At 44.0% G+C, this 25,871-nt stretch overlaps 1 protein-coding gene across 1 annotated transcript in view; it reads right to left on the reverse strand.

Annotated features, from left to right (window-relative positions):
• The window catches only part of hmcn2 (hemicentin 2), a gene marked incomplete at its 5' end in the record, with an annotated part of 46,888 nt that overhangs the window by 19,617 nt on the left and 1,400 nt on the right, over window positions 1-25,871 (reverse strand). Inside the window, 37 exons of the mRNA XM_080466582.1 lie at window positions 32-193; window positions 721-817; window positions 904-1,091; window positions 1,190-1,303; window positions 1,415-1,633; window positions 1,733-1,883; window positions 2,218-2,360; window positions 2,445-2,723; window positions 2,926-3,083; window positions 3,187-3,313; window positions 3,423-3,567; window positions 3,732-3,862; window positions 3,959-4,150; window positions 5,883-5,966; window positions 6,862-7,113; window positions 8,478-8,605; window positions 10,854-11,013; window positions 11,190-11,349; window positions 13,326-13,438; window positions 13,895-14,039; window positions 14,126-14,253; window positions 14,354-14,449; window positions 15,435-15,629; window positions 15,723-15,881; window positions 15,963-16,076; window positions 16,639-16,766; window positions 17,069-17,210; window positions 17,612-17,884; window positions 18,145-18,266; window positions 18,704-18,848; window positions 18,965-19,228; window positions 19,324-19,444; window positions 19,533-19,639; window positions 19,688-19,901; window positions 23,728-23,850; window positions 24,320-24,478; window positions 25,342-25,412. Of these exons, the coding sequence (XP_080322708.1) occupies window positions 32-193; window positions 721-817; window positions 904-1,091; window positions 1,190-1,303; window positions 1,415-1,633; window positions 1,733-1,883; window positions 2,218-2,360; window positions 2,445-2,723; window positions 2,926-3,083; window positions 3,187-3,313; window positions 3,423-3,567; window positions 3,732-3,862; window positions 3,959-4,150; window positions 5,883-5,966; window positions 6,862-7,113; window positions 8,478-8,605; window positions 10,854-11,013; window positions 11,190-11,349; window positions 13,326-13,438; window positions 13,895-14,039; window positions 14,126-14,253; window positions 14,354-14,449; window positions 15,435-15,629; window positions 15,723-15,881; window positions 15,963-16,076; window positions 16,639-16,766; window positions 17,069-17,210; window positions 17,612-17,884; window positions 18,145-18,266; window positions 18,704-18,848; window positions 18,965-19,228; window positions 19,324-19,444; window positions 19,533-19,639; window positions 19,688-19,901; window positions 23,728-23,850; window positions 24,320-24,478; window positions 25,342-25,412 (5,709 nt within the window). The remainder of the gene's footprint in view (window positions 1-31; window positions 194-720; window positions 818-903; window positions 1,092-1,189; window positions 1,304-1,414; window positions 1,634-1,732; window positions 1,884-2,217; window positions 2,361-2,444; window positions 2,724-2,925; window positions 3,084-3,186; window positions 3,314-3,422; window positions 3,568-3,731; window positions 3,863-3,958; window positions 4,151-5,882; window positions 5,967-6,861; window positions 7,114-8,477; window positions 8,606-10,853; window positions 11,014-11,189; window positions 11,350-13,325; window positions 13,439-13,894; window positions 14,040-14,125; window positions 14,254-14,353; window positions 14,450-15,434; window positions 15,630-15,722; window positions 15,882-15,962; window positions 16,077-16,638; window positions 16,767-17,068; window positions 17,211-17,611; window positions 17,885-18,144; window positions 18,267-18,703; window positions 18,849-18,964; window positions 19,229-19,323; window positions 19,445-19,532; window positions 19,640-19,687; window positions 19,902-23,727; window positions 23,851-24,319; window positions 24,479-25,341; window positions 25,413-25,871) is intronic.

Here is a 25,871-nt window from a genome sequence, read left to right on the forward strand (position 1 = left end):
GCACTTTTTGGAGTATTGGAGGTTGTCTGACCCGGCAGAATGTGAACGCTTGTGCTGAAGTGGAGGATCTGCCCGTCTCTGGTCCAGGTGATCTCCGGAGGAGGGTAAGCTTGAACGTCACACAGCAGTGATACCATGTGGCCCTCGATCACACTAACGCTCTCCTCCTTAAGGCCAGTGACTTTAGGAGGCACTGAAAGACAGCATAGAGGTTTAACTGTGGTAAAATGATAACCAAAATTCTATTTTTTTAGCATGATTCAGGGTCACAAACCTTTAAAATGGAAAGTCACAACTGCTTCAAAAATCATTGTATCACCACTACTGCAGATATCATACAGCTACACCCCCCTTACATTGAGAAGAAGGCTTTTTGTATCCTACATGACTCCAACCAGCCGTTCAAAGCATAAGAGCATGCAGCAACCAACCCAAGGGCAATTTTTATCCCCCTTCTTAGACTACTAAACAGTCACAGCTATAAGTACTGTACTTGTACTTTTTGTTTCAGGTTGTTTTAAGGTGAGCTATTAGTGTGTTTTTCTATTATGTGAATTCTTTATTTTCTTCATTAAATTTCTCTGAGGGTTTAGAAGGTGTCAGGTGGGATACGTTTGAAAAAAAATGTGAAATGATAGAAAATGATTAGAATTTAATCTGTGGTATAAAAGACCTGAAACAAAGTGAACATGGAAGTGTAAAGCTTGTGTGTGAACTTACCTTGCACCGTCAGACTGAAGAGCTTCTCAACTGTTCCAACTTTATTCTCTGCTACACACAGGTACCCCGCCATGTCCGACACCTGGACATCGAGCAGCTGACAGGGAGAACGGAACAGTTACATCTCAGGAAAACCTTTCCCCAAGTGATCCTGGCCAGTTTGCAAATGAGAGCACGACTGACCTTGAGTTGACTCCCATCTTTGCTGATGTGGTGCTGTGAGTCTGAGTGAATCGGCTGCCCATCTCTCAGCCAGGAAACAACTGGAGCTGGGTGTCCACTCACGTCACAATGTAGGACCACAGTACTGTTCACCACGGCGCCCATTTCTTCCATAAACTCCTCCGATACTCCCATAATGACAGGAGGGACTAATGAATTGAAACCAAAAATCATTTTATGCAGCTGTTCCACATAAACACATTTCACAACTGATATCGTAATAAACTGAGAGCGAATGTTGGCTTACTGAGAATTTCCAATTCAAAGTGCATGTGGTCCTCGCCTGCCTCGTTAACAGCCTCGCATGTGTATTTTCCTGCATCCTCCTTCTGCACACGAGAAATTTGTAGCACCTGCCCACCTGAACGGACCAACAGACACACGCAGAATTTATCCATAAACATGTGGCCACAGTCGTTCCTCCTAAAAATACTGATGGTTTCAGGTCACATGAACCGGCGTTTCCTCTGACCTGGGAGCAGCACCACTCCGTCAGCAGAGGTGAGTTTTCTTCCATCCCTGTACCAGCTGAGCTTGGGTGGGGGTATGGCGTTACTCTCACAGGACAGGCTAACCGAATGGCCTAACACAACCTCCCGCTTATCGACCATGTCCTCATGGTTGTCATCGCCGTCGTGGCCCAAACCCCAGGCAGCTTCCCTGTTTGTCACTCGATGGAAGACTGGAGGAACTAGAAAGAAAACAGGTCACTCTTCATTCATTTCAGGATTTGCTTCCTCAATGTAAAAATAATGTTAAGATAAAGAAAAGTCTGAGCGACTGAGCACACCTTGGATGGTGACGTGGAAGTCTCTCTTGTCTTCTCCTGCAGAGTTGGTCACAACGCAGGTGTATTGACCCTCATGGGACATTGCAGCATTATTTATCTGGAGGACGTGGCCGTCCTCTTTAATGCCAGCATGCAGGTTTCCACGCAGCAACTAGATTTAAAGAAATTAGATTAGAGTCTTGGATAAGTTTTGTAGGGACATGAATGCTGGGAATGAAGAGACATGTTATGTCTGATTCTAATGCATCATGTCTGAGTCTTTATTTTTAGGATTATACTATATTAATTTGAGGCTTGATGGTACAAGTGTTAGAAGGTCTTGAGACATAACTCTCAGGTAAAAATTAAGTTTTATCAATCAAAAATATGTATACATTTTTCTTAAGTGGTTGCAGTTCACCTGAGTTGCCAGTAGAGGCTGATAAAGTTCAGAACTCAGAGGTTTGAGGTTTAGGAGATGTACAGCTGTGAACAATGGCACCAACCTGTCCATCTTTGAACCACTGAACTTCGGGCTCTGGGAAACCTTTGGCCAGGCAGGACAGAGTCAAGCTCTCATTGATCCGCACTTTCTCTTCCTGACCACCGAATGTCAGAGACGTAGATTCCCCTTCTATCTGTGGTGGGACTTATAGAGAAAAAAAGAAAACTAATTTATTTGAAAGATCTCTCTGAGACATTTCAGTATATGAGCAGTATTGACATCTTTTACCCAGAACTCTCAGGGAGTAGTGCTTGACAGCGGTGCCGGCGGGGTTGGTGGCTCTGCAGGTGTAAAGTCCATTGCTGTCTCCCTGTGCTGAGCCCAACTGCAAACCCTGCCCGCCACGGGTGTACGTCAGCTGGGGGGTGGACACAAGTGGCTGGTTGTCCTTCAGCCAGGTGATAACGGGTGTGGGTGAGCCCTCAACATCGCAGGAGAGAACTGTGGGGAACCCGAGCACCACTGACACCTCGGAGGTATCACTCGGCCCTTTAATGTTAGGAGGAGCTGAAGGGAAAAAAAAATAAATCAACATTGAAATGGTTTATACTTGTATGTATCTATATGTGTTTGTATACAGTATGCCTTTATGTGTGTGAAAAATGCAGCACTTTGGAATAATCGCTGTGTATGTCTTGATGAGCGCTTTAAATCTGTATTTCTGTAATATAGTCAAAAAGGAGTATCAGGTCAGAGGAAAAGCAGAAACCTTGCACAGTGAGCCTGAACTGGCGCATCTGAGTTCCCGCGTTGTTACTGGCCAGACACTGGTAGAGGCCTTGGTCCCTAAGTCTTACTGACTTCACCTTCAACACCTGGCCGTCTTCCAAGAACTCCACATGAGGGTCCCCGTCACGGGACAGGACCCTGCAGAGATTAAGGGAGAGATGATCAAATCAATGCGGGACGGTGGAGCATCCTGTGTGTATCACTGAATGTCACATCAATAAACCGTTGGAGTGAATCTTACTCTCCGTCGCGGCTCCACTCCACCCTGGGGGCCGGGCGCCCGCTCACTCGACACGGAAACTCCACCTCCTGTCCCAGGACCACTGTTAACTCCTGCAGCCGAGATGCTCCAGAGATCACTGGTGGAGCTGGTAAACACATCAGATATGCAAAGGAAATTATTAGAATACCATTACTGCAATTCTTACATTTAAGGACTTATAGCTAAAAAGTATAAAAGTGGGTTAGTGATCTCACCTTGGACCACTATGTTGTATTCTCTTCTGGCTTCTCCAGCTGAGTTTAGAGCCGTACAAGCAAACTGTCCTGCATGTTCAGGCTGAACTCTGTAGATTCTCAGCAGCCGGTTTCCATTCTGCAGATACACCCGAGGGCTGTCCACCTGGTCATACAAATAAACTGTCTCAGCGCATCGTTGGCACTCAACTGCCATTGGTATTATAACCACTTGGTGGCACAGTCATGCTGCAGGGCCACATACTGTAAACCACATTTACTTAGGCTTTTGCTTATTCTATGATTAGAAAGCCAAGATGACACACTCACATTATGGCCATCCTTTGTCCAGGTGATGACTGGAGAGGGGATGCCAAAGGCATCGCAGCCGAGAGTGAGAGGCTGCTTCAGGGTGACAGTGAGGTTCAGGGGCTGGCCATCATCTTGGATCTCTGGGGGAACTAAATGAGTACCGGACCAACACGATTTGTATCATTATTCATAGTAAATGAAGTCAGAGGCGATAACAGCCGTACAGATATAACTGAAATGCTCACCGTTCACTTTTAACCTCGTTTTCCTCTCAACAGAGCCCGCCTCATTGGTTGCAACACACTTGAAGTCCCCACTGTGGCTGGCAGATGCTGTGCTAATTACAAGCGCTCCATCCCTCGCCACAGAGAACTCTGATTGTTCGGGGTATATCTCCAGGCCATTCTTGAACCAGCGTATCTTTGGACGCGGTGAACCTGCAGGTGCAGCGGCGAGAGAAGAATTCCGAGTGACTATGAAACCTGCTTTATTGATTATGTCTGACAAAAAAGAAAAGTTACTTCCATCTGTTCACATCTCTGCAGGAATACTTGATGGGCAAGCAGCCCAACGCAGGGAAAAAAAAAAAAAAAAAAGAAGCAAGCTCTACATTTATCTGCAGGACAGCAGGGGAGAGACTATGCCAAAATAGTTAGTCCATGTAGCCTGCAGGTTTAAGATTTCAAGGTCAGACTCGCATAAAAAGTAAAACACTGTATTCAGAAACAGGGTAAGATAAAATGCAGACATCACGATTTATTGCCAAACACTGAAATGAGAGTCCTGAACAGCAGAAATAGGAGTGGTTGAGGGAGCAGTTCAAAGGTAATGGTGTGTTGACTCAGGAGCCTGAAACAGATGTCTTCTCTGGATTACTGGTTGGAAAAGAGGACTGCAGGCAAAAGATGGATTTCCTTGACAAAGACAGACCTGTGAGTCACAGAGTGAGGGTGGCACAATTCAAAATGCCACACGCTCATGCCTTTACAGAGGTGTTATGTATATAAACACCACAGACAAAGTAGAAAATCCAGTCTGGCTCCGTTTTTCAACCCCAAATTTATTAACTCCAGGAGAAGCAACACAACCGAAGTTAGTGTTTTTGTCAGTCTCCTCTCTCGACACATGTTTACAGTTAAGGAGATCTGAGGCAAATTCATTATCTCATTGCTGGGAGGAAATGCATACAGCTGTTTGGTTTTAGATGTTAACAGATCTCATTAGCAGACTTTGAATTTATTTGCCGGCCCGACGAAGTCAAGAGATTATCTCTTCCACGTGTTTCCCAAATGATTACCTCTATCAAATGCAATGTGCTCGTTGGTGAATTAATAATATCCTTCTGGCAGAGGCTCGGCTTTATCTCTCTCATACAAATTGATCTCAGGAGAACAATGAGGAGATCCTTGTTTTTCGCCGACGGCAGCTTCCGCGGGGTGTCAAGCGCGTCAAGCATTTCTGTACGAGCAATCTGAGGACTGGTGCTGCCCGCCTGCCCGCCTTTGTCACTTGGATTGAAGGAGGGTTAGCGTGGCTTCATCATCCTCTTCCTGTGCTTCACCGTGCACCTCAGACACCTCTGTCCTTTATCTGCCAGCAGCAGCCTGTAATTAGGATTCCTCTCCCAGCAGGCCCCGACGCAGAGGAAAGCAGATGTAGCTCACTGTGGCAGCAGGCAGACTGATGTTCCAGCTGTTGCTCCACGTTAGAAGCAGTTCTCACCTTCTCTCAGCGAGCTGGTTACCATGGCACAGCTCCACACAAACAATGCTTGTTTGCATGGGAGGTCACAGAGTAAGTATCCATCAGTTCGTCCAGAGACGTACACTTACTGTGTTTTGACAAACAAGTGAGTCCTCACGTCCCCATCTTGTTCTCACTGAAAAGTTGGATTATAAAAACAGCAGCATGTCTCTGAGTGCTGTAATAAAAAATAAAGCTCCTGTTTAGGAGAGCAAGGATTTATTCCCCCCCCCCCCCCCCCCCCTCAACTATGTTGACAAGAGCAATAAAGCTTTGATGGTGCACAGATACACAGTTTTGTTGTAAAGTTTAAATAGATATCTTGTTATATCCCCAAAAAATACAAACCTGAAATGAGACACATCTGTTTTCAACAGTTAGAACTTGACATGTGTTCAGGACAGACTCCTATAAATTATTTCGTACCTTCAGCTGGGCAGGGGATGGTGACCTTGCTGGTTGCTACTTTCTCCATGATGGCGTCTCCAGGTTCTGCAAAGGATGGGGCCTCTGTGTGAACAGAACAGTGCGTTGAGTGGTGATTCAGTGCGCAAAGGTGTGGTGTAAATCTAAGATCAACAGAGATTCAAGGGTTTAAGTGTGGAAATGAAGAAGAAAATAGACGTATTATTTAGCAGACATGAGCCACTGGCAGCCCCCACCTCCACCAGCTTAGAAAAATTAAGATATTGCCAGTTTTGAAGGTTATGTGCGCAGGTAAGACATTTTAACTATATTCAAACCTAATTCACTCTTTCAATACAATATACTTTAATACTAAAAAATAGATCCCAATGGTTAGAAATCTGTGATGGTAAAGGAGGCTTAATTCAGCAGAACTGTTTGCAAACATCTGTCAACATCCACAAGCTGTTACAGGCAGCACTACCTAAAAGAACATTTATCTCGGTCAAAGCGTTTTCACTTAAATAACTGTGGTTATGTCTTCACTTCGTACGTCCAAAGCTGGGTGTGACGGGCTGTTTGGGGAAGTTACAGGAAAAAGTCACAAACAGTCTGAAAAGCACATTATCTTGACATTGTGATTATCCAGCTGTCCAGAGGTTTAGGAGAAAAGTTTGAATGCTGCTCTTCGGGGATCGGTCGTGTTCGGGGGACACTTTACAATAGACATTTTTAGACGGTGCTTTCATTTGTGGCTCTAAAAAAAAAAAAAAAAAAAAAACTTAACGAAAGCTCACATTCTGACAATGTTGGAATCATTTTTTCTTTTCCAGTTTTACTCGTCTCTTGTCTAATTCAGAACTTTGGGAAAGTTTGAAACTGTTGCATTTTCTTGCGGCTAGTGAATTTATCACTGAACCGAAAAAAAAACAGGCATAATCAAGAGTGCAGTTCATTTCTACTACTTAAAAAAAGTAAACAATTGGGTTTTTATATTCACCTAGAATTTCCAGCTTGATCTCTAAAGTCTCTTCCCCGGCATCATTCTTGGCCACACATCGATAGGTACCCTGGTCCGTCGGGCCGGCCTGCTGGATCCTCAAGGGCGTCACGTTCTTGACCCCAACAGGTCGTCCATTGTGAAACCAGCTGATCTGAGGGCTCGGCTCACCCTGGACCACGCAGGGCAGAGTCACGGTTTGGCCGATCAGGGCTTTGAGGAGCGCGGGTGCTGGTTGAATCCTGGGCTTAGCTGGATGGAAAAAAAAAGAAGAGAAGAAGAATCTGAGTAACATTAACAACTTAATATTTGTTTATTTACATTTTTTACACAAAGAAATGCAACATAGTTTGAAAAAACACAAACTTCAAAGTCTATGTAAAGCAAATTGAGAGACTTTTCTAGTTCTAGATGTTCAAGTTAGGACACGAAACCTTAAATGAGATACTAGCCTGAGCCTCAAATGTCATTAAAGTTGTGAGATATGAAAAAGTGTATAAGTTTGGTAGAGAGTTGATGGTTACCAGATACCACCTCTGCAGTGGGGTTAGGGTTTCTGCAGTGATTACAATACGTGTATTATATTAATAAAAGACAAAATAATATCTAGTTTTCTGCTGATATTGGTAAATATGGCTGTTTTTGCAACTACTGACAATATCACTTGAATACCATTTAAATTTTTTAAAATGAGTTCATTTTAATGCACTATTCACACCACACACAACCTAAAGCCATTGACATTCTGATTGAAAAGTGGAAAGAAGTTAAATAAATCCAAAAATCAGCAAGTAGAAAATAGGAATATGTACCAACTACTTAATGCAAGTTACTTCTAACTATAGCTGAGGACTGTTTGATATCCAGTTTTAGTTGGTAGTTTCCAGAAATGTAGCAAACAAGTAGATGTTTTTAAATATCTGTACTTCAGTGTTTTACTTTTCCTCCTTAAATTCAGCTCAAACATCTGTACTTTCTCCTTCTTACATTCTTCCAAGTGGCTCATTCCCTGTTTTAATCTCAATAAGGACGATTCAGAGTCACAGTGAGATGTTCAGAGCAGCTGATGATGATTAAAAGTGATCAACTTCCTTCAATAATGGTTTCCTGTTTCCATTTAAAAGAAGAAGAAACACATTTTAAACTGAATTCCCAGTGTTTTAAGTAAAGTCTGGCCAGGTTAATAACTGCTTGCTTTCTGGTTTTAGTTTTTTTGTTTTATGAGAAAAAAAGTTAGAAGTTAGAAGTTCAAGCTCATAATTATTGGATTATTGGTGTATTCATGATGACCAATAGTACCAAGTGTATCTGTGAGTGCAGGTGCATGCATACGTTGGAATATCCCCACCAGCAAAAATATAATTCAAGATGCTCTAAAAAGGAATTTTTCTTTGGAAAAGTTAAAGTTTAATTTCATCTTTTTACTTTTGCACTTGGCTACATTTCAGGTGCTGCATTTTTCACTTTTACTTGAGTAAAGGCTCAGTTTTTTGTACTTATCTACTACTTCTACAAACTTTTGTGGAGTGACAAATACAGAAAACAGAACTGAAGCTTTGCTCGGATGTTAGGATTTCGAAGACGTTCCACCTCCTAAAGAAGCCTCACGGAGTTACCTTGGATGTGTAAATTGTAGCTCAGAGACACGTTGCCTGCTGGGTTTTCCGCGGTGCAGGTGTACAGTTTACTATCAATCAGACGCACATCAGTGATCTTCAGAGAGCCTGAGGGCAAAACAGTGAACCTGTGAAGAGGTTTGGGGCGAAGGGCAAAGAGATGGAGAAAACATAACACTTTATGAGCCACTGAAGATCTACGGTCAGTGTGTGTGCGTGTGCGTGTGTGTGTGCGTGCGTGCGACATGAGGAGTTCCTGTTAGGAAACTTTCTCCAGTGTCCTACATACCTTGTGGAACATGCACACACTATCATGGAAATACAATCAGTGTTTTTATAATAGAAGCTTGGAATTCTGGTGTTTTTTTTAGTGAAGAAACAATCAACCAGTTTATTGCTCCTGGTATACACTTCTACATTAGCCTTGATATAGTTTCGAATTGTAGTTGTAAAAGCGTGTCTTTCACAATGTTTGCTGAAAATCTAAAGAAAACAAACGCAGGAGAATGTGACAAAGTTTTAAAAGAAGTCGGGACTCAAGCCAAGGACCCGGTGACACTCCCATGACTTCTCTCTCTCACCATTACAGTCGTCTCGGCTAATTACAGTTTAAAGGAGTGCGCTGAGTTTGACCTGACGATATCACTGTGGGAAAGGTCACAGACTCAAAAGATCAATGCATTTCTTCCTGTTGGAAACAATAATGTGCAGCAGCTACCGTGTGTTTATCATGAGGAGGTCACCAAATGCTGATAATTTGTGAGTGCTCGGGCTATTAAACAAGGTCATGCTGGATTCTATAATCAATGTTTCATCTTTCTAACAACAGTGTGGAAAGCAATGTTTATGCCAAAAATACATCACTGGCTTCATAGATGTTTTTACCAGACAAATGTTTTTACAGATTGTTGCAATCACACACACAATCCTCCAATCCCGAAAATATGCTTTGTTGAAAATAAGAAAGCTGTGAAATGGAGGTTCAAGCAGATAAACATGGGCCAGCATCTTAAAAGGACTGTGTAGTAACTTGAGTTGTATCAGAAGCTAGTCAACTGTACAGATGCATAATGTAAAGTAATATAAACACAATCCTGTGGTCTCTCTTTGATAAGTGTGAATGCTAAGCAACTGAATTATAACAATAACATGTTCATGAAAGCTGAAACGAGCTGGAAGCACAAAGAGCTCTCTCTTTCTGCCGCACATATGGTGTAATGTCACTCCCCCACCTCCTCAAACAGCCGCAGGAGAGGAAGCAGCATCCAGCAGGAGAAACGAATGACTGCTGCCCCTGCAGTGGTCGAGCTGTGCTCAGACTGCAGCGCTACTGTTCGGCACTGCTACGCCGAAGAATGGCACCGGCTCGAACCACACACACATGAACCGCCCCTCTCGCTCGTTCATCACTCCCCACCTCGGTGTCAAGTCATCTGTGCACACAGTCTGGCACAAAAGGCGACCTGGGACAAATTGGCCTCATCAGGGTTAGGTCTAAAAGAAGAAATCCACTGAGCCAGTGTTGAATATCTAAATAGGATACTGACGGAATCTTAGCCGCCCACTGATTTAGGTTATTTCAACAATCAGCACCACCTCGTCATTTTCTCTGACCCGCCGAGTGTAGCAAGGGAAAAGGAATCTGCCTTTACACCCGTTTCCACAGGTCCTGCATGGGATTGGCTAATGTGGGGGTTGTTCACGGAGCTGTGTTATTCTCATCAGACGGCAACAGCAGAGAGTCAGCAAGTTGTTTTACTGCTCAAGCACTCCGGGGAACCTGAACATCAGGCAGACAGGGCTTGTATCTCTTCCTCTGTCAGTTCGGTTTCCTCCCCTCTTCCTGGCATCCCCCCCCACACACACTCCACCCCCACCGCTTCCTTCTTCTTGGCCCCACACCAGTCATACTGTATCTGAGTCACTGCAGGTTTCAGCCCCCACTGTCATTCCTCTATCAGGCCTGGACCAGTGTTTGTGATGTCTGGCGCAGGGAGTCTGCCTGTCATCCATTCAGTCTGTGTCTAAAGTCAGCCGGCCTGTCTGCACCCAGGGTGACCACACAAGAAAGCCAGGAGTCAAAGAACCATGTGGGACCAGATGTTACCCTTCAGTTTCCCTGGCGAGGGAAGCTTGCACACAGCTCTCCAGCAGCAACCTGCCGCTGCCTCCTCCTCTCTGCCTTTCAAAAAGCAGCACCAAAGGGGCACCAAACACCAGCGGCTTTGAATGGCTGCCAAATTTAACCCGAGCTGCTTGTAAAAGTCGAGTCGGATGTTAGCAGAGTCAGAATGAAGGCGGGGTGAGAACTTTTGTCTTCAGTAACGAGATGTTTAACTAATTTTACTGCCAGCGCGAGGTAAGACTGCCTCTTACCCAGCTGTGACGGGGGGGATGGGATGCCCGTTTCTGCTCCATGTGACGAGTGGAGAAGGACTTCCCTCGGTCTCACATGGGAGAACAACCTCTGTCCCCACCTCTGCCGCCATCTTCACCGCGTTGTCACGGCCGCTCACACCCATTATCTTTGGCATTGCTGGAGTGAAAAGACAGAAGTTATCAGAAACCCATGCGGGCTCTGTCTTCACCGTGTTTTGTTAGAGAAAACAGTTTGACTCTGAGAATCATCTGCAGACGGAGATCAGACGATGTCACTTCAAACACTAGAAACACATGGTTGATTGGTTGTTGCCAAACGTTTGTTTGCCTCACTGTTGACACTGAGCTGGATCTCTCGGCTGGCGTAGCCCACAGGACTGGTGGCGGTGCAGATGTAGATCCCTGCGTCGTCAGCAGTGGGCCGGGGGATGTGGAGGTATCCGTCAGGGTCGGAATGAAGGGACGAGTGACCCCTGGGAACAGGCTGCCTCCCCTGGAACGAACAGATGTGTAAGACCGGGCAGATTATACTGCGAAAGTCGAGTGAAGAGAAGCTCACAGACGCTTAGTTTTTTTTAAGATTTACGTCCCAACTTTTGATGTCTGCTGTAATTACAGACCACGTCTTGAATAGGCTTCAGTCTGCAATATACACGCACAAATACAATCCGGGGGTACATCCTCTTGCTTTGAAATCAAATTGCTTTTACAGGAGTGCTTTCATCTGAAAATAAAATCATTTGACTCTGGAGTACCATTGAAAGGAAAAAGAAAGAAATACAACTCTGGCTCAGGTTGCAAAAATGTATGAAGCAACAGCATACCGACCTTCCTCAGAAACGCACAATACGCAACAGTGTGAAGCACTTCTTTCTGCATGTTTCGGCCTTTTATTTCCTTTATGTAAATGATCCAATCACTATATTTAATGAATTGTGTTCTAGTTTCTCTGCAAATGACCATTTGGGATAACATTACCTTGCAGACAAAACATTTAATTGGTTGGCGGTTATTTCAAAGGCAGAAAGGTGGAGCTGTAGCACTGAAAGGCACCCGCAGTGATAGCATCAGATAATTAAGTTCATGCTTTGCATTCATGAGGGGACGGTGTGTTGGAATAGCGCCGGCGCACCATGAATCCACGTGGCCTTTTGAGTTGCCGTCTCATGATATAATACAAGATTGTATAGGAATTAGAGGGAGGAAAGGTTTTAAATAGATTTCTAAGGTACATAAAAATACTGAGCAATTTCTCACAGTCACACAGTAATGTGGTGATGTTGCCATGGTTACATCCTCTCTAGACATACTTAATCAAGCCTTAATTGCAGCGCAAACGGTTTGCTTTTGATGGTGTTTTTACAGTATTGTAAGAAATCCAAGAAAAGGCCAGAAGAAGACTGCGTGAATTCCCCAGTGGGAGAATATCAAACATTGTGTTTATGCAAATGTAATCACAACAACTAAAGGAAAATGTAAGATTTATGGAAAAATCGAATGGTTCCCTGAATAACTGATTATGCCTTATGAAGGCTCTTACATACAATTTCATTATTGGATTCGTCTGATCTATATATATATATGTATATATATATTTGGATTAACAATCAAGATATCTATTTTCTATATCGCTTTATACAACTACCTGCTGAGTAAAAGAGAAGGCAGGATACACCCTGGTCAGGCCACCAGCTCATCACAGGGACCACGAAATGAGATTCAAACAGATATAACATGCAAACTCCACACAAAAAGGCTCCCGTGCTCAACCAGACAGTAAAACAAGGACTTTCTAGCTACGTGAAAATCCTCAACAATACACCACTGTCTTTAGAAGCAAATATATATATAGTTTAAAAGGCATGCATATGTCTTTTTTTGTATTGACAAAGTAATTGCTTTAATTGCTGTAGGGATGTAGGGATCGACCTTTCCCATTACTTTAAATTGGATTCATCAGTATTGATGATAGATGGTTTGCTGTTATCTTTAGGGAAGGCAAATTCATTGATAGACTACTATTCAGGCACAAGATAATTCACAGTGTCTTACAAAGAAATAAAAGAAAGAAATACATTAAAGCAAATCAATTAAGAATCTTAATCTTAAGCGAATAAGATCATGAATACTTAATAATATTATGGGAATTATATGAGAAGCCCTCTGAAGGAAAGATTGGCTCGTAGCAATAATCACTTAGCTTTCCTGAGAACAATTGAGATCTCATCACTATTGGATATTGATGCTTCCTTTTGTTTGATTGTAACCAGCTTGATATAGTGAAAACTGCAGCAATTTCCAGTGTATTAATGATGATTACTTTCAAGTTTAATGAATACCAAGTGTGACCCTCACTGGATATTGCTGTGGGAATCTGAACAAGCCCGTTAGTCATGCCTGCGTTTTGTGGGATGAGGCCAAAGCAATCATGAAGAAAAGTTGATCCAGGCGGCAAGTTGGACATCCTACCTTGGACCAGACAACATCTGGCTTGGGAGATCCACTGGCCTCACATGACAGTGCGATCGCAACGCCCTCGTTGGCTATGTAGTGGTACGGACCAGCATTGATCTCTGGGGGCACTGTGGAACAAGTAGGTCATAAAATACAGCTGTCTGACTGACCGTGAAGAAACGGGCCACAGAATTATCGCCGGCCTTCGCCGGCCGGCAGCATCAACATTCGAGGCATTTCTTCATTACAAACTGATGATGAACCGTAATCTGGCCCGTCTGTCATTACAAGCCCATAAACAAAATGACCCCATTCATCAAAGCTTGCAGTAAATGAACCCTCTCACTATGATGACAGCAGGTGGTCAAGCCACTGACTTATTGTTGTTCTCCAAGATGAGTCAGCACATTGTTGGCCTGACGGTTCAAATAATAGCACATACCGGCTGGTGTCTCCTGCACCGAGAAACTATTCAACAACTCACGGAACATTTTTGACACAATGAATAACACTGAATAACATTCAAATCTATTCTCACTGAGAAAAGATTAATTATGAGACAGGTCTTCCTTTTGGTCTCCTACCTTGGACCTCCAAGTTGACTGTGATGTTCATGGAGCCGGCCACATTCACCGCAGTGCAGACATACCTCCCAGTGTCTTCTGCGGTGGCTCTCTCAATGTACAAACTTCCATCGCTCCTCAAGAACATCCTACCATTGAGCCGAACCTTTAGGAACGAAAAATAAATTGGCATCACATAGATACACAATATATGTGAGAGTCATGGTTGAGTTGAAAGCTAGTGAGGCTTACAGGTTTTCCATCTCGGGACCAGTGTCTTTCTGGAAGAGGTATTCCATCCAGAAGCATGCAGGGAAGACTGAGGGACTGGCCAATGCCAGTGGTGATGACTGGGGCAGCCTGGGCCAGGAGAGGAGGCTCTGCAGCAGAATATAAATATCAGAAAATGAATCAGAAAATACCAAAATACTGTTGGATTTGGAGATATTTCTAAATATACACATAGAAGCACAAGCCTACCCAGTCCAGTGACACTAACTCTGGCCTCGGTTGTAATAGTTCCAAATTGGTTCTTGGCCTCGCAGATGTATAGACCTTCATCATCCAGCCAGACACCTAGAGTCAAAAAGTCATCATCAGAAACATGTCACACTCTCTACATCTGAAACGAGCAGCAAACCCCACATTCACCGACAAAGAAAACAGTTTATCTACTAAGACAAGCCTTTGATAATAGCAGTTAAGACCTCCACTCAATACCAAGTGGTATTATTGGTTTGACTGCGCTATTATTAAGAGTTAAAAATAGAAAATAACAGGATAAATGGGTTTGGCTCAGCTGCCTGCCTGTTGACACACATGACCCACTCAGTAAATTCCCTGAAGAGCACAAGCTGCTAAATGAACATATGATTACATTTCTGACTTCGCATAGTGAAGCTGGCAGTCAAATGATGATGGAAGGTTGAAGTCATGAAAAAAAAATAGTTAGAGGCAGTAAGAGTAGAGGTAACGGTAAGAGACAGCCGGGCAGAGAAATGGCAGGCAAAAATGGCAATGGCAGATAAAAAATAAAATAAAGTCATCTGCAACAAACAAAGCTAATTAGGTCAAGTTGCAGCCACAAATGGAAAAAATGACAGATGCAGCCCGTGCAAATATACAGCGGTGAAATATTATATCACGTACTATAAATATTCAGTCTCAGGAGCACAAAAGATCAACTTAGAAGCCAGGATCAGGCATATTTCAGGCTGCAAGGTCTTCAGGATCCATAACTTAAATTTCCTCTGCCCCAATGAGAAGTTTCCTAAACATGAACACCCACACTTGCAGAACAACGAACAGCATTAAAGGTCTTTTACAGACTAAAAGTTGTGCTAAATTGAGAGGTATTGGTACTCTACCAATGAAAATGACATCATGTTGCACCCTTCTTTTAAGAAAATGTGAGCAAAATTTTGATATGAAAGACTGAATCTTATCTAGACACACACGCACTCTGAGTGGTGCCAGTCGGTGTAAGGAAACCGTGAAGCTGTGTTGGCCTGCTCTGCAGCCCGGGGCTCAGTGCGCTCATAGTGTTTCATGAATAACTCACTCTGGATCATAAGATGTCCATTCTCCAGCTGCATTGTTCGACTCTGGCTGTCCCTGCTCGTGAGAATCTGTCGGCCGTCCTGCCTGCGCCAGGTCACTGTCGGCTGCGGGAAACCTCGCACGTTACAAGGGAGGGTGATGTTCTCTCCTACGTTGGCTGTCGTGTCAACCGGCGCCTCGGAGAACAATGGCCCCGCTGTGGAAGCCAAAGTGGTACAAGGTGCTTTTTTTCCTTTTAAATTTGAGATAGAAAATGTGTTTTATGAGTAACTCTGAAGTGTGGTCTCACCTCCAACCTCCAGACTGACGGAGCCAGCGGAGGTTCCAGCCGAGCTGCTCGCCACACAGCGGTACTGACCGGCGTCCACCTCCTGCACTCCTCGAATGTGCAGGGAACCGCGGTGTACATCCTGCTGTACAAAAGGAGCGGAGCCCACCTCAAGCTCACCTGGAAACACAAACCGAATCAGTCTGTTTATACATTTCCACACTTCTTTTTATGTGTGCGCGGTGTTTGGCCTCAATTTACCTTTGAACCAGTGGACGAGGGGAGGAGGGATGCCTGTGGCTTGGCACTCTAGCGTTGCATCTCCACCGACAGATACAAGTACAACCTGCTGCACCACTGTTATTCTTGGCACCTCTGGTGGAAAAGGGAAAAGGCTTGGTGTAGATCTATATTTTACAACTTTTTAATGCAGCACTACTATATGTAGGAAACAAAAAAACTGTAACAATCTAACGTTGGCTAGTACAACAGACGGGAGAAAAACCACTGCTTACATTTCTCACACAGACTGCAGAGCTGAGAGGATGAGATGATCTTTCATACACAGCTCTCAGTGCTTTGACAGATCGGTGTTCTTAAAAATGACATTCACAGACAAAAGTGTGTATAATGCCAACGCGCCCCAGGAAGAGGCCGCCACTGTCCATTAGTGTTAAGGTGTCTGTCAAGCACGAGCTGACATACTCGACTGAAACTTCAGGCCTACAGCTGTCAGCACCCAGAAAACAACCAAAGAAATATTGTATTGTTTCAGAGGGAGCTGTATGTCGCGCTACTTGCTTCACTTAAACCCCAAGATTGAGTAAAAACAAAAGCACTTAAATATGTAGCTCCAAATGATATTGTGCTCCTATCATTTGGAGCGAATTCTAACTCAAATTCAGAAATTAAAAGTACTCTGAAAGTGTTGGCTTACCAGCATAAGTGAGTGATGCAGATTGAGAAGCAGTCCCAGCTTCATTGGTTGCCAGACATGTGTAGTTCCCAGCATCCTCTGGGAGGGCGCCTCTAATGGTCAGGACCCCTTGGTGGTTCAGACTCAACCTGCATTATAACGTCAGCAGAATTCATGGATGTTGACACTTTGTGATTACAAGTGCAGATGAAAAGCGGAACTTCATCTCTAAATCTTTCTGCCATTGCTGGATGTCACGGGAGACGTATTTCATAAAATATGTATTTTATGATGACACATAAAATATTTGTGGTTTCGGAAGAGAGATTTCACATCAGTGGATGTAAATTCCCAAACAACATTTGACAATTGTGCTTGCAGTAAAAGTGGAATGTAGTGAGACCATGAGCCCACTGCGCCGGAGGTGCTGAGTGGGCTGAGAGTTCCTTACCGCGGCCGATTAGTTAGAAACATGTTTCCATGGCTCCAGAAGAGTTGGGGAGGGGGGGAGCCGGACGCTGAACAGACCAGGCGGATCTCATCCCCTCGGGAGAAGACCTGGGTCTGAGGGCGAACGACCACAGAAGGAGCCTCTACAAATGGAAGAAAACTGATGACTCAGGGTCCTGTCATGGCTGCATGATGTCATTTACAACTTCCAAATCACAAGTTGAACAACAGTAAACCCAAAGCTGTGGGCTGCAATGTAATTAACAAGTGCTCCAGGTCTGACATCATGACTCGTAGAAACAACAGTATTCGCATATACTTCATTACAAACATGTGAGTGCTTGCCCGCCATAGCAGCCACACTGTTCAACATGCATCCATTTCGGCTGATGCAAATTGTTTTCTGTTGAGGAAGTGGTTTCATCTGATGACAAGGAGGTGGGGCAATAATGGGAAACAGATGACAGGAGCCCGAGAGGAGCCGTGAGGCCCCGGCGTGTTAAGTGTTTGAGCAGATGACCCGCAGGGCACGGTCCTACCGTACCCGGGACGAGGAGCCACACGGTGATTCTGGCGTCTCCGTGGGTGTTGGAGGCCACGCAGCAGTACTCCCCAGCATCCTGAGCCCGCACCCCGTTGATCTGCAGCGAGGAGTCTTGCAGCAGCTTTACCCTCCCCGCACGGGCCCGGATGGCACGGCCCGCTCGATGCCAGGTCAGGTTGTGGCGCATGGAGCCCTGCACCTGGCAGGACAGCACAGCCACGCCTCCCACAGAGGAAGTCACATTCACTGCAGGCTTCAGGATCGGAGGAGGCTCTGTGTCGGAGAAAACGCAACCAAAACATCAAACTGGTGTTATCAGTGGGGAGCAAACACTACATATACAGTTTACTTTTTTAAGCAAATGTTTATGCTGGAACTTTCTGGATCACACTGACTTTTAAAAAATAAAATAAAATAAAATAAAATAAAATAAAACAGCTTAACAATGGATGGAGCTTAATTCAAAGTCTGATCCACAGATCCAACATGACTGAGGAAATGCATGCACTTGTGTCATTATGTGTTTCACATACCTCTAACCGTGAACTTTGTTAAGGCCAGTCCTTGTCCCGCACTGCTCTGCGCTATGCATTCATACGAGCCTTCATCCTGTGCTGACGCAGCAACAATCTCCCAAGATGTGATGGCAGAGTTCCTTTAACAAAGACTCATTGGGTTTGTTGGCCAGAACGTAAGAATAGCAACAAGATCCTACTTTAAGTCAAATTCAATTATCTCAGGCCCACACACTGGGAATAGTTTTCACCAAAAGTCAGATTCCCTTTATGAAAGTAATTCAAAGCAGAACATCAACAGGAGTGAAAAATAGGCATTTGTAATTTTTCAAGATGACACAATTGAATAAGTAATGTTCCCAAAATGGACTGTGTATACTTGTTTCTTAACAGATGACCCAATAAAATGAAGGAGTCAGGCAGCAGTAATTCTTTACAGGCCTGCTCATTAGTTAGAGTCGTTAGAGACTTATTTAGCGTGTTTAGAGTACGTAATGAGCCTATGGCATCCACAGGAATCCAAAAGAAAATTAAGCCACATCTTACAGAGTGATGAGCTAATAGAAGAAAGACTCACTGAAATAACTTCTCTTCTCCGAGCGTAATCCCGCTTCTAGTGAAGCGTAGCCTGTAGGGAATGTCACTCTCCACCAAACAGCTTATGGCAGCTGGCTGCATGTAGTAGCCATTCACCACTTCGGCCATTTTTACAGCCGGGGGATCTACTCAAGGGAGGAAGCAAGAGTCAAAGGTTACTGAAGAGACTGATGAGGTGTTAAAGACACCGCAGAGTGGTTTTTGTGTGGCAGAGAAGGAGGGGGGGTCTGGGGTATCTTGCCTGGAATGATGTTGGTGAAAGAGACACTGGAAAGCCTTTGGAAACGGTAGCCCTCCTCGTCTTTGCCTGTCACCTTGATGAAGAAGCTCTGGGGAGGGGTGCGGATTTCTGGAAGACTCCACAGCCCTTGTTGGCCGAGGTCAGAGGGCAGAGGAATGGGGATTGTGCGTAAAGGACGGCCTGACCCCGACATGAGCTCCACATGGCTCAGTTGACCTGGAGGCTTCAGGCCAGTACATTTTAACAACACATGCGATGGAAGTCCTGAGACACAAAGAAAGATTTATCATGAAGCCCTTCTCCTGCTGATATTCTCATTTAAAACAGACTCAAGAAACTGTCAGAAACATCCCCGGCACCTTTTACTGGTCTCTCTCTGGTTTGATTGAACTCTAAAACAGGTACATTGGAAAAACCAGCCCGGAAGTCCAGATTACTGACACCTGTAACCCTCAGAGTATGACGCCCGCTGCAGCTCACCTTCAAAACAGAAGCAACAGAATAGAATTTGTTTGTTGTAATAAAACAATATGATAAACGTAGGTATGGCTTAGCATCAGAAAAGTACCTTCAGTTTCCAAGCTCCAGGTCGTGGAAACTTAAGGTTTATGACACGAGCAGAATTGGGAATATTTAACAGCTCTTGGAGGCCCTGCTCGACACCCACTACCCGACCTTGAAAGAGAGGAAAAACCATTATCAAAATGTAAAGTATTCCATCACTTAATGATAAGAATAAATGTAAATGGTACAAGGGTTGTCTACCGAAGGGGTCGCTGAGCTCGATTTGTGGTGCCGGTCCGCTGAGGGACACGGTGACCTCTCGGAGGCTGGGGTCAAAGGGTACTTCCCATTTGTTTTCTTGCGCACTGTCGTGGTTGGAAGAAAGCAGGTGGACTTTCATGGCCTGAACTGTCTCCTCTACCCACTTCAAAACCTGACAGGAGGAACAAAATGGCGTTACATAATCACAACCAAGCACCATGTCGCGCCAGTGGAGACGCATTCATCAGCGTACTAGGCCAACTGTCAGGGGTTCCTTCTTCACTCAGAAAGACAGGAAAGGGACAGGAAGCACGCAACTGTGGCCTTTCTCCAGAATACCCCCGCCAACCCCTTGCTTGGTCTTTGTCTATGGAGTGTTCTTTCATCACAAAAGTATGCTTCTGAGGGATTTTGCTTAAACAAAGGAAAAGTGAAACAACTCAGCTGTCAAACTGATAACATACAGTTTTCTGCACTCCCGAGCGTGTATTCCCAGAAGAGTCCCTCACTGTGGAAGTGTATCAGGCAGTAGCCCCCCCCCTCCCCCAGCACAGCTTTCATGAATCATAAAGCTTGTTCCTCGGAACAGAAACCAGTCGTGGATGAGGAGGTGGTAGGATTTAAAAAGAAGCAATATTTAGCCTAAAATGTATGACCACCAGTGTCAACTGAATGAAAAGTAAAGGTAATTTGTGGACAGAAATGTCTGGCTGTTTCCCGCTTCACGTTTCAATCTGATCAGATTGAGAAACCAGTTGTGGTCGAATGGCAGCATGATGGACGTGAAGGAGTTTCAGTCTGAGCAAAGATTACGCTGAGACTAAAATAACATTAAGAACAGGTTCAATATATTTAATGGTTAAAACAGTCACAGTTTAGAATATAATGTCTCAGAGTGGCCCCTCAGAGACATTACCTGTACTATAGAATTTCAGTTTTGACAGGTGCTTTACCACTTGGGTGTGATCATTATCATGGTTTTGATTAGAAGGCCTTTTTATTTTTCTGTTTTCTCCAAATTGAAAACAGAAGCAGCAAAGACGATGGGTAATTCAGAGTATCGGCCACAAAAGACTAAATATTCTCCATCTTCCACATTCTTAACCAGCAAGTGCTGTCTGGTCTTTGTTTTGACCACAAAAGTAAGAGGCCTTGTAACGAAGCTTTGTCTGCAATGAAACAAACTGAAAACATTTCTCCAGCAGGTCCTTTGGAGAAGCCGCCAATGGCAACATATTTCAAGACGTTTACTAAGAACGAAACAAGGAAGGCCTTTGATAATTTAATCATCAGGACTCAGCTTCTTTTTTTCTTTTTTTTAACATCTATCGGGTCCGCTGGGTGCTGACAGCAGCTGGTTGCTCTCCTCGTTTTACAACTGGAAACAGCTGTAATGTCTGCCACATGTGCAGGCATCACCAGCAGAGCAGGAAACTGCAAAGAAGTGACCTACATCTGCCCCAGGATAGTGTCTATTTCTTATGCAAGGGAGCGGAGTAGGCATTACCCTGCCCTCAGACCGGAGATGAAAGCGACTGGGGAGTAGAGATGGGATGATTTGCTGTCCGGGGCACTGTAGGTCTGGAGGAGCACGCTGAGTTCTGCTGCCACTCCCTCGCTAAACCACTGGGAATGCGGAGGATCTAAAGTCCTGTGAAATTTCATCCAGCGTGTCTCAGTTGAACAAGCTTAAGGGGCTGTTACTGGAAGGACCCCCCTCTGCTATTCATAGAAGCATGACAGATGGGCCAGAGAGGAAATGCTAACTCCAGCCACGGTGATGCCAGATTCCCATCACTCATTCATAAGACAGTACCTGAACACCAAATGCATAATCACGCTGTGGCTAAGTAGAACAGCTTGAATCCAGACCTCCCTATTGGGAAGGGTCGGCTCACTCTTTAACCAGGTTTAAACACTGTAACCGTTGACATTTGAATTAAGAAGTCCCATTACAAATCACGATTATTACAATGAAGCAGTTAGAGCTGGCCCCCTGCTTCCTCTGGGCGGGGGTTTTGACACAGAGCCATTTCTGTCTGCCCTAAGTTGCTTGTATTTTGGGGGAGGCAGCTTAGCCATAGGCAATGCCTTTGTTGAGCCCACTCATGAGGACGGCTGAGGATAAACGTTACCTGGGTTTCATTTTTTATGTCTGGCAATCATTACTATCCCCCTTAGCTCACTACTGTATCCACATAATGAGAAAACCATACCGACACTGATGGAAATGACTCTTCAAGGCAGTTGAGTTGAGTGATTTTGCACCTTGTGAGACAGAAATACACAAACAACTGGCCAGATCTTTCTAAACCTGTGAAGAATAGCTGATTCACTGTTCAGTCGAAGGTAAAATATGTTTTCTTTTCAACAAACATTAAAAAATAACAAAATGGTCATATGAGAGGAAACAAAAATCGTGAAACCACTTTAGAGGTGTTTACGTAGTGTACCCTATTACTTAGCCACTTCAGTTAGTAATATATCTATTTACTCTTGATTCATTCAGTGTTAAAAGACCCTGTGTCTCACAATGTGGTGTAGCATAGTTAACTGTTAAAGTCTGAGCCTAAAGTGGCATGACTTCAGCCTGCATATTGGATCCACTGATCATTAACTTTGGGGCACCATTGTTCGTTGTGGGATTAGCTCATACTGTGTTATTTAATTATTCATCACATCCTGTATTTGTCTGACATCACACCAGTCAAAATCTGGAATATCACAACCCAGACTCTCAATTGTGGCTTTAGGGTATACAGGTGGCATCAATGCAGAGAGTCCAGATCATGGTCCCAGTGTGACAGTGTGGTTTTCCTTGAGCATGTTCTCTGTTAGCAGTTTTACTCATAAACCTACAACCAGTCAAGACTAAGGAGTGTAAAGAGTGTGTTATGTCGAGTTGACAATGAGCTGTTGTGTGAGGACCTGGAGCCACGTTCACTGGGCAGCTGTGCTGGAAGCAGGGAAGCCATGACAGATCATATCCTAGGATTAGAGAGTAAAACAAGCAGTCTGTTTTTTTTCTCCCCGCTCTCCCCGGAGACCACAAAAAGACTTTGTATATTTCATTTGGATGCACTTTATTAAACTGTTATTAAGGGAGAATATTTTGGTTGCATTTGTACTACTTCTGAGGTTTTTAAGGATTAGAGGATTTGCATTAATTTAGTAAAAGCATGCCACCCAAGAGCTATAATCGCACAGGTCCAAAAAGCCAACTGACAGTAATTCAATGTAAATCCATTAAAATAAAACTTAAAAAAAAATCATTTGTGTGCACATGTTTATATGTTACCATACACTACAAATATGTCAAAACACATTTGGCCATAATAGTCCAAAGCCATCTGGGGTTGACGTGTGCGAGCTATACTGGTTCTGGTCTCCTATTTCTTTAATACTGCAACACGAAAATAACATTCAAACACTCCTTAAACAGCTGGCAGGATTATGGAGTGATAATGAACCGAGCTACGCCACACACACAGGCAATGCATGTTTAGTTACATGTATGCATGGCTTGATGGGAAACAGACCCCCACACACACACACAAACACGTTTGAGTTCAGAGGTTCAGTGGGCCACCAATGCACAGAGCACTTGGCTCCAGCTCAGTGCTGCCCAGCCATCTCCTGTGTTGACATGCCGGATACCAGTGTCTCTTCTAGAGGAAACTCTGGCTTCTTTTACGTCTGCCTGGGAAGTGAGGCCTGCTGTCTTTGGCATTTGAGCCTACGATTCTGTTACATGCTGCTTCCAATAGCAAAGAATTACTCGCCCGTATCACAAGACCAGGAAGTTTATTATCAGCATTGGTATCATTTTGTATCTTTAATGAAACTGCTATTATTACATTAGGGAATAACACAGGTTTTGTAGGTCGTTTTCTTTTTTTTTTTAAAGACCTCTTCATTGTGAATATGAGATGTAATGAATTCAACTTCAAGGAAAGTTCAGACAAGTTCTTTGTGGTGTAGACTGCCATTGTTCTCACCTCATTGACCTGCTGTTTGTCCAGGTGAAAAATTTGTCCAGACGAGGTGGCAGCGATCTCCTCGTACGCCCTGTAACCAGGCTGTGAGCGGTCCCCGCAGTCCCCGGTCAAAACAAACACTACCTGCAGCAGAGTTTAAGAGGATTACTGCTTTGTGGTGTTTGCTTTCGACCGACTCGCTTTCAATAGCCTCCAAAGTGACACTAATGCTCATTGTCACGCCTCAAGAAGGGGCCAAGAGCGAATAACTTTTCCCTGCTCAGTTAAGCATCAGGAACTCCTCCTGGTTGTACAGCTTTCACAGTGTTATTGTACTTTTTTTCCCTACAGTAAAAGCATGAAAGTCAAAATTCTGTGAGCTTAAGCTCATATTTATATCTTGAGATTTGATCAGTTACCAGGTCAAATCAGCTTAAAAAAACATTTGCTCATTTTGAATAAAAATGTTTTTGTACTGTTTAAAGTCTGCATTTGACCACTATCAGATCTGAGGAATTAGAATGATATTTGGCAATTCTCGAGAGGAAAAGGCTGCTGAAGCGTCTCCTGTTTGTGTAGTATATGAGTCTGTACAATCCTGTAAAAACTTTACCTGTGACTGGCGGAGTTGCACCAGTTGCAGAACGTCTCTTTTCAGGCGGTAGTCTTTGGCTCTGGCATCAGTAAAGACATAGATGAAGGATCCAGGCAGGGAAACCTCCAGGGCTTTCTTTATGGCTCCAATACTCATTTCAGGGCAGTCGCCCCCACCCTGTCAGATAAAAGCTCATATGATGAAATCTGGCTGAGGGAAACAGAAAAAGATCTAAATATTTCCGTTTTTATTCAGATTTAGTTCATACCTGAACAACTTTGTCATTGTGCAGCAAAAGAAAACATACATGGCATAAATTATTTCTCACAATATTATCTAAACAACAGTAATACTTATTTCGTAAGATTGCCATCGTTCAGAAAAAAGAAAGAACTAGAACAACGCAGAGTTCATACACACACACAAACACACAGGCATGCACGCACACTCACAATAACTCATTTCAATACACTACTGCAGCCTTGTTTCTGGCAATATCCGTGGCAATGACTAATGTTTACTGGCATTACTAAATCAGTTTAACGCTGATTGTTGCTGCAACTAAAACCATCCATCCATCCATCCATCCATCCATCCATCCATCCATCCATCCATCCATCCATCCTCTCTGTCTTTCATCTAACTTAGTGCACTGGAGCCGATCCCAGCTGACTAAGAGTAAAGCAGGGTACAGTTCATCTGGACAGTTCATCACCGGACAAACACTGAGAGACAAACCATCAAAAGAGACACCAATCAGCTTCAAATGCAATGACTTTTGAGCCAAACTGAAGTACTCAGAGAAAACCAAGGCATGCACAGGGAGATCTGGCAAACTCCACACAGAAAGGGGTCTTACTTGGTTCTCGCGATGGAGAGAGTCCTAACCACTCCACTACTGTGTAGCAATTAGAAAATGGACCATTTTGACTTAGCTTCTTCATGTGGCCACGGTGGTTGTCGCTCTGAGTAAATCACGCCAAACAATGGCAGGCCATATACTGCAGTTAGAGCGCACATCAGTGTGTTCTGCTTCCCACCTGGACAAACAGCTCCTGCAGATCCTGCTGGAACTTGGTTGGGTCAGTGGTAATGGACACCGGGCCAATATCTGTGAGGTTAAACATGTACATCACAAAAGGTCACCGATGAAGCGTTTCAGGGAAGAAAATCAAATCAAGGCAGCTTAATAAGTTCCAGTTCCCCTGCTATGCAAGGGTGCATGTCTTAAATCTCATCCCAGCCAAATGAGGACACAGGTCTGGATTTTCCTCAAATTGAAAAAAAACAAATACAAATCAGAACAAAGGATTTGGTTGTTCTCACTCAGCAGCCTTGTCTCCCTGAACAAAGACAATGCATCGACCACATCAACATCCCTTCTGAACCACAACTCAGTTCATAAGGACCAGAATGGTGCCTTGTAGTTTTCCTGCAAATGAGTTATACATATCAAAGCTCGGCACAAGAGAGGTGTTCTGACAAATTTACAAAGTTTTACAGAAATCGCTGAAATCTGGCCAGAGTTTAGATGATGACAGAATAATCATTTTGTGCAGCCGCAGTCAGC

This window comes from Lipophrys pholis (assembly GCF_963383615.2).
Source record: "Lipophrys pholis genome assembly, chromosome: 7".
Taxonomy (NCBI): Eukaryota; Metazoa; Chordata; class Actinopteri; order Blenniiformes; family Blenniidae; genus Lipophrys; species Lipophrys pholis.